This window comes from Salvia splendens, chromosome 1 (genome assembly GCF_004379255.2).
Source record: "Salvia splendens isolate huo1 chromosome 1, SspV2, whole genome shotgun sequence".
Lineage (NCBI taxonomy): Eukaryota > Viridiplantae > Streptophyta > Magnoliopsida > Lamiales > Lamiaceae > Salvia > Salvia splendens.
Genome location: NC_056032.1, coordinates 2,739,078 through 2,747,000, shown reverse-complemented (window position 1 = coordinate 2,747,000; position 7,923 = coordinate 2,739,078). Strand labels below are relative to the sequence as shown.

The window sequence follows — 7,923 nt, the reverse complement described above, 5'->3', positions numbered from 1 at the left end:
CAGCCAAGTACAAGGAGCAAGTAGCCCGGTATTACAACCAAAGGGTGAAGAAGCTGCAATTTCAAGTGGGAGATCTCGTCCTGAGAAACAACGAAGTAAGCCGAGCAGAAAAGCTGGGCAAGCTCGAACCCACATGGGAAGGTCCGTATCGGGTGTCAGAAGTCCTCGGCAAAGGGTCTTACAAATTGGCTCACATGTCAGGAGAACAGGTACCCCGAACATGGCACATTTCCAACCTCAAGAAGTTTCATTTGTAAGAGACAGTCCGGTCAGTCAGTCTTGAGTCCTGTCCGGTCAATGTGCTTTATTTGGTTTGCTTGATCTTTGTTTCTCTATGTGCTTTTTATTTGCCTCTATGCGTTTTGTCTATGTGTTTTGTCTGTCTCTGTGCGTGTCGTCTCTTACAAATGTTACTGAGGTATCTTGTTCTTCGAAGGCTGATCCCCTTCTTAGAACATATACAAGCACACGATTGTGAGTCAAAGCTTCTACAGAAGATACAAGACCACAATTCAGCTTAAACAAGCAGTTCGTCTGAAACGAGCTGCAACAAGCCCACGATTGTGAGTCAAAGCTTCTACAGAAGATACAAGACCACAATTCAGCTTAAACAAGCAGTTCGTCTGAAACGAGCTGCAATAAGCCAACGATTGTGAAGTCCAAGCTTCTACAGAAGATACAAGACCACAATTCAGCTTAAGAATCAAGCACTTCGTCTGAAACGAACTGCAACAAAAGTCTGATTCTCGCGATAAAACTTGCCTGAATTAGGACTAGGGAAAGTCCGATCCACGCGATAAAACTCGCCGAATTAGGACAAGGGAAAGTTCGATCCCCAAATTAGGACAACGGAAAGTTCGATCCGAGCGATAAAACTCGCCAAATTAGGACACAAACCAAGTCCGGTCAAAGAAGAGTTCACTTCATCAGACCGAGGACAAACATCAACTTACCCCGTACCTTTATCCAGAATGCCGAAGTGATTCACTTCACTTTTCGGGGGGGGGTAGTGATGGAGTACGTACTAAACAAATACTAAACAAGCCCAACAGCAGTAAAGCCCAAGAAAGAGTATCAGTTCGGCATGGCTAAAGAGTATCAGTCCGGCATGACTCAAGAGTTCAGTTCGGCACAACCACAGAGTTCGGCCCCAGCCTACAGCTCGGTAAAAGCCAACCAATCAAACTCTGCTCTCTGGTCGGCATCAAGCTCTACTCTCAGATCGGCAAAAGCTGCTCGGCAATAATTCAGCAGTCCGGTCTCAGTATTCGACCGAACTAGGAAATAGTGGACTCATGCAAGATTTCCACCTCCGCTACACCGACGATCTATTTAGTGGTGTCAAGCAGTCATTAACTCATGCAGGATAGTGGACCCATGCAAGGTCGCCACGACCTCCACGACATCCACTACCTAATAAATGCTGCATGCCACGATCTTGGTTCAATGTATAAATAGAACCTAGGTCAGATAGATAAGGGTTTTCTGTTAACTTCTGTTAAGCTCTCTAGAGAGAAAATAGCAAATAGCAAGTCTGTATTGTTAGCTGTAGAAAACAGATCAAGCAATACAACTCTGCCCTCTTTTCTTCCCGTGGACGTAGATTTACCTCAGTAAATCGAACCACGTAAATCTCTGTGTTGATCTTCCTTTATTTTTACGAGCATTCATCACCATCAAAAATTCGCGGATCCATCATAAATGTAATTCGACATAGCACTATAAAATACAAAAACATTATTAATATACATGTGGTTAATTAAATCGTTGATGATGTTGTGCATAGTCATAATCTGGACATTAACTACCATAAGTATTGAATTATTAGATATTATTGCCTACATTGAATTGATTGCGCATAATTATTGGATATTGTTGTAGTTTCAAGCAATTGAATTGTTAGTTTTAGGCGTTGGATTATCAAATTTTTATGTATAAATATAATGACATTACATGAATGAGAATGAATTGAACTATTGAATTTACGTTTATAATATATATTATTGTAATTGAAGTTTAGAGAATTTAAAGAATTTATTATTTACATGAATTGAAATTCTGAGTTCTTTTGACTCCTAGAGACTTTTCTTGAAATAAATAAATTTTTGATGAAAATAGATGTAGGTCTGTTCATTGCATTTATGTACTTTACCACCCGATACAACTAGTTGAGCATAATTAGTGTTTATTCATGTACATCTATTCTTATTTGAACGATTTTTATTATTTTTTCTTTTAAGATTTTGTATTGTTTTATTAATAGATAAAAAAACAATTCAAATAAATTTATTTCACTTGCATATTGTATTTTGATCTGACTAAAAAATAGTTTTATTTTTATACTATACTATTTATAAGTTTTATGGAATTGTAGCTAGACCTCAATTTATATTTGTGATTTTTAAAACTGATGATAGAGATTTTGTCTATTTTTTTTATCCAATGCATATAACTTACTAGTTTGAAAATTAAACTACAGAGTGTCATCCTCTCCTTTCACACTAATATCATTTTTTTCACTAAAATTATCTAGATTTAGTAACTGTTTTCGAAAATTCTCAGCTACATGAAAATGGTCCTTTCTATAATAGTCTAGCATGCCAAGTTAGGCCCATAAGGTATAGGCCCGGCCCGAATCTTTTTTTCAGATCATGTTAACAAAATTGATCTAAAAGAAAAAGGAAAAAATAGAAAAGAAAAAAGTGGGAATTTTCAAAGAGTAAACTACATAAATGGTACATGATCTTTCACTTTCACACATAAATGGTACATGATCTTTATTTTATATCGTTTTTTATACCTATAAATCACATTTTTTGTACCTGGTGCAATTTTCACCCCAAAATACCCTCTAAACAAATTCATTTTTCCATTTGTGTCATAAATGATATTTTGAGCATTGACAAAACTAGTACCAAAAGTGATATTATAATAAATTCTCTCATTCTCCTCACTCTTTATACTATTATTATTAATCAATATTATTATTATTATTTTGATGTTATTGATTAATAATTTATTTATTTTTCATACCATTTAAATATACTTAATCATAATTATAGTTATAATTATATTTAATTATTATAATAATATTATTGTTATAATAGTAAAAACTAGTAGTAATTAATAAATAATAATTATTTTATATTAAATTAATAACTAATTAATATAGTCTTAATCAAAATTTAAAATTGTGAATTGTATTCATAATGATAAAGAGTTGAATATTTTTAGTTAGGTGTTTCAACCCTAAAATGAGTATAAATAATTTAATTAAAAATATTCAATTGATTTAATTACTTTAAATAATTAATTTAATTAGGTGTTTTGTTATTGATTTATATTATGAATGCAATTAGATGTACGTATAAAACACTAAAAAGAAAGAAGAAAAAGAAGTCAAAAGAAAAAAGAGGAAACATAAACTACGGAGAAAAAAGAAAGAAGAAAGGAAGATAAAATACTAAAAAGAAAGAAGAAAATGAAGAAAAAAGAAAGAAGAATAAACTAAATAAGAAAAAAAGAAATAAGAAAGGAAGAAAAAAAATCACATATTTGGTTCTATTTAATTGAAATTTTCAAAAATATCCCGTAACAAAAAAATCACATATTTGATACATAGGATTATTTTTGTCATAGGGTACCAAAAACGATATAAAATAAAAATCAGGTATCATTTATGTGCGAAAGTGAAAGATTAGGTAACATTTATATTCTAGTTATTCATTTTCAAACTCAAATTAGGGATTCAACTTTTAGCTATTTATTTATGATTATTTCAATTCCGGAAAAAAGAAAAAATTAGAACTTCCCCTAAAAAAGGATAAATATGTAAAGCAAAGAAAAGCGACCAATAATTCACTGTATAATTGCCTTTGCTTTATGGTTTTATGTCATTAGTCTCATTTTTGACCGCCATTCATCGCGGGCTTTCACAAAATCATAATTGCTGCTTTTGCTTTCTTGGGCACTCATAATTCATAAATCTAGGGTTTATTGCTCCATTAACACTGCAAAGATTCGTGCTTTATTACTCATATCACTGTTTTCAGCAATTCCCCATTTAGGTTATTCGCATATATATTTGAATTTAGTAATATTTGTGTTTTTATTTTTCCTATTCTTAGCTGTAGTTTGAAGTTTGCTTCTTTCCATGCTTGAATATTTATTTTGAATTTAGTTATTTGGTGATATTTTGGTGGGGTTTTGAATGAGGGGTAAGATTTTGCTATGTGGTGAGAAATGAGGGCTGGAGTGACTGAGAGATGGGGTGTGCTTTTGGGAAAGATATTTCTGAGTCTGGTTCACCCAGTGGGAATGGTGTTGTTGATAGGAGGAGAGAGAAGGGAAGGGAGAGAGAGTTATCAGTGACAGCTGAGAGTGGGGAGAGAAAAGTAGAGAGTTCGGTAAGTAAAGCAAATGGCGGTGAGGTTCAGAATGGTGGGGTTAAGAAGGAGGATTTGAAGGATGGGATTGTAAGGCAATCGAGAAACGAAAAGAGGAGGGTGAAGCCGAATCCTAGGTTAAGTAACCCACGTAATAATGTTCATGGTGAGCAAGTGGCTGCTGGATGGCCTTCTTGGCTTGTGGCAGTTGCCGGCGAGGCTCTCAGCGGTTGGATCCCCCGCCGGGCTGATACATTCGAGAAGCTCGATAAGGCAAGCTGATTTTCAGTTATAGTCATGTTTTGAGTGTGTTTATCTAGTTTACTGGAATGCTTATTTTGTTGATTTTGTGTGTTTATGTTTGTTTAGATTGGACAAGGTACATACAGTAATGTGTATAAAGCTAGAGATGCTCTAACCGGAAGCATTGTTGCGTTGAAGAAGGTTAGATTCGATAATTTAGAGCCAGAGAGCATAAGGTTTATGGCTAGGGAGATTTTAATCCTGCGCCGTTTGGATCATCCAAACGTCATCAAATTGCAAGGTTTGGTAACCTCGAGGATGTCATGTAGTTTATACCTAGTTTTTGATTATATGCCGCATGATTTGGCTGGCCTTTCATCGAGTCCCAACATCAAGTTTACAGAGCCTCAGGTAGGATTCTGCCCATTGGTGTGATCTAATATTTTGCCTCTGCGCTAGAATTTGAAGATTTTCGTCTAAATTGATACTGCAGGTGAAATGCTTTGTGCACCAGCTATTGTCTGGCCTAGAACACTGCCACAGCCGCTATGTTTTGCACCGTGATATTAAAGGTTCCAACCTTCTAATTGACGACGAAGGAGTTTTGAAGATTGCTGATTTTGGGTTGGCTTCCTCCTTTGACCCCAGCAACAAACAGCCTATGACAAGCCGTGTGGTTACTTTGTGGTATAGAGCGCCCGAGCTGCTTCTTGGCTCCACTGACTATGGTGTGGGAATCGACTTGTGGAGCGCTGGGTGCATCTTAGCCGAGCTATTTGCTGGGAAGCCCATTATGACGGGGAGGACAGAGGTAACGCTGCAGCCATAATATTTTAGGCTCTTCAGGGCGTTTATTATAACTCACAATGTTCAATCTATGTGATGATTGCTGATTTACTAAAATTTTGTGCTCAGGTGGAACAACTACACAGGATTTTTAAGTTATGTGGTTCTCCGTCTGATGAGTATTGGAAAAAGTCGAAGCTACCGCATGCAACCATATTCAAGCCACAGCAAGCATACAAAAGGCGTATAGCAGAGGCATTTAAGGATTTCCCACAGTCGTCACTGCCTTTGACCGAGACACTGCTTGCTATTGATCCAGCTGAGCGTCAAACTGCCACAGCTTCTTTAAGGAGCGACGTGAGCTCTCTCTCTCTCTCTCTCTGTGCGTCATGCACACACACTCACTCTCATCAAGCTTGCCTAGCTAAATATGATAAAAAGAATAAAATCTGTAAACACTATTTATATGACAGGCAATCCTCCCAATGTATGAAATCGATAGCTTCCCTTCTATTCCCTCTATGGTTTCTTCTGTTCATGTCTTTGATCTCTAATTTGCCTCGTGCACAAATCTTTCTCTGATCAACTTCCTCTTTTCTATGTGGTTGTTAGATAATATGCTTTTAATGCTTTATGTTTTTGACAGTTCTTTACTACAAAACCTTATGCATGTGATCCTTCAAGCCTTCCCAAGTACCCACCAAGTAAAGAGATGGATGCTAAGCGTCGAGATGAAGAAGCTAGAAGGTCTGGCTTGATAGTCTCAAGTGTCTTATAGTAATAATTTATCTCATTGCATATAAATAAGCTCAGGCTGTGTTTATTTGGAGTGACATGTAATTTATTAAATATTGCAGGTTGAGAGCTGGCAGTAAGACAAAAGCAGATGGTGTGAAGAAACCACGGACACGAGAACGAGCAATGCGGAAAATGCATGCCCCTGAAGCCAATGCAGAGCTGCAAGCCAACCTTGATGTAAGATTAGTCTTTCAATCACCTCTTTATCTGCTTGCAGTTTGTGATCATAACCTTGAAATAATGCTTATTATTGTTTTAATGGTAAACTGACTTCGTCTTACGTTTCTACCAGTACACATCGGAGAAATTTTGCTGAAAATTTTGGGGATGTTGTAGTTGTAGTGTTTTAAAAGTCCTGTGAAAGTTGCAAATTCTGGTGAACCGTGAACATGATCTTATTTCCGATAAATTCACTCTCAAATAATTGATGCTGGGATACTACTCATTCTCTATGATAGCATAAATGCAAAAACAAACGAAAATTTTTGCTAGGAGAGTTTACAATATAGAGTTTCATGTCTATTGCGGGAATCGTAGTCTTGTAGCATAAAAATTTTAAAGTTCATTCCGTGTGATGCATTATCTTTAAATTGGATCAACTTTGTTTCACTCCTTGAAACAGAGGCGGCGTCTGATCAACCACGCAAACGCAAAGAGCAAAAGCGAGAAATTCCCCCCTCCACATCAAGATGGAGGACTCAGCTACACTTTGGGGTCGTCACATCTAATTGACCCAGCCTTTGATCCTCCTGACGTCCCATTCAGTTCCATGAACTTCTCGTATGCCAAAGAACCCATCCAAACATGGTCAGGCCCGTTGGCTGACCCTGCTGGTGCCGGGGCTTCAAGAAGGAAGTCAAAGCAGTCCAAGAAGAGTTCTGTACTGAATTAATCAACTCGGAGGCACCTCACAAGAGACGGCACAAGCTCTTTTCCTGGTATGTGCCTCTATTTGTATCTCTTTCCCCGGCCGTATAGTCTGCAATTCTTTGAGAGAAAAATTTGTCCCACATTTCTTGTTTCTCTATATTTTTTGTTTGGGATCAAGAGAATATTTACAGTTTCTGTATATACTGAAAGGTTTCCCCTTTCCATTGGAACATACAGTAATCTTGATCTATGAGAGTATTTCAATTTCAATGTCAATATATGCAGTCTCCTTTGATCTTCTTGTTTTTTTTTGGTTATTTTTAAATAATTCCACATCAATCCGCCGGTCCATGTCATCTTTACGTGGCTGGTAATTTGAACACGGCCCGTAAAGTTGACATCAGTGCAAAACTTGGGCTATTTTCGTAATGTTTTAGATTCGGGCTAAAAATCACCATGAGATCAAGATTCGGGCTATAAATTAAGAATCACTCTGTTTTGTTCATCTCATTGAAATTTTCTTGTTGAAGTATTAATGAATTTATTTGACCTTGTTGCAAATTCAATAATAACAAGGAGTAATATATATGCTCAAAATATTTGCAACATGTAAACTGCAGAAAAGAGGAAAGAATCCAGCAGTAGTTATATATATAGATATTGATAAAATACATTGACCCCAAAATAATGAATAATGTGTAAAAACAACATGTATATATTGACAAAGATGTTTGAGTAGTTTGTGACATTATTTAATTAAACAACCTCCAAACTAACTACCACTTCCAATTCTAATATTCTATAAGTAATTTGTACTAGACCAAGATTTCTGCCCTTCATC

The 7,923-nt window shown here is 36.3% G+C and overlaps 1 protein-coding gene across 1 annotated transcript; it reads left to right on the top strand.

Moving 5' to 3' along the window:
* The first annotated feature begins 3,889 nt into the window (after positions 1 to 3,889).
* Positions 3,890 to 7,370, top strand: LOC121808104 (probable serine/threonine-protein kinase At1g54610). Its single transcript, XM_042208464.1, has 7 exons — positions 3,890 to 4,658; positions 4,755 to 5,039; positions 5,122 to 5,439; positions 5,544 to 5,771; positions 6,061 to 6,161; positions 6,272 to 6,389; positions 6,835 to 7,370. The coding sequence occupies exons 1-7, from the start codon at positions 4,266 to 4,268 to the stop codon at positions 7,102 to 7,104; spliced, it is 1,713 nt and encodes a 570-aa protein (XP_042064398.1). The 5' UTR covers positions 3,890 to 4,265; the 3' UTR covers positions 7,105 to 7,370.
* The last annotated feature ends 553 nt before the right edge of the window (positions 7,371 to 7,923 follow it).

Coding starts and splice junctions, on each gene's coding strand:
- LOC121808104 (XM_042208464.1), top strand. CDS start 4,266: ATGGGGTGTGCTTTTGGGAAAGATATTTCTGAGTCTGGTTCACCCAGT. Junction 5,772..6,060: donor CAGCTTCTTTAAGGAGCGAC/GTGAGCTCTCTC, acceptor TGTTTTTGACAG/TTCTTTACTACAAAACCTTA. Junction 6,162..6,271: donor CGAGATGAAGAAGCTAGAAG/GTCTGGCTTGAT, acceptor TAAATATTGCAG/GTTGAGAGCTGGCAGTAAGA.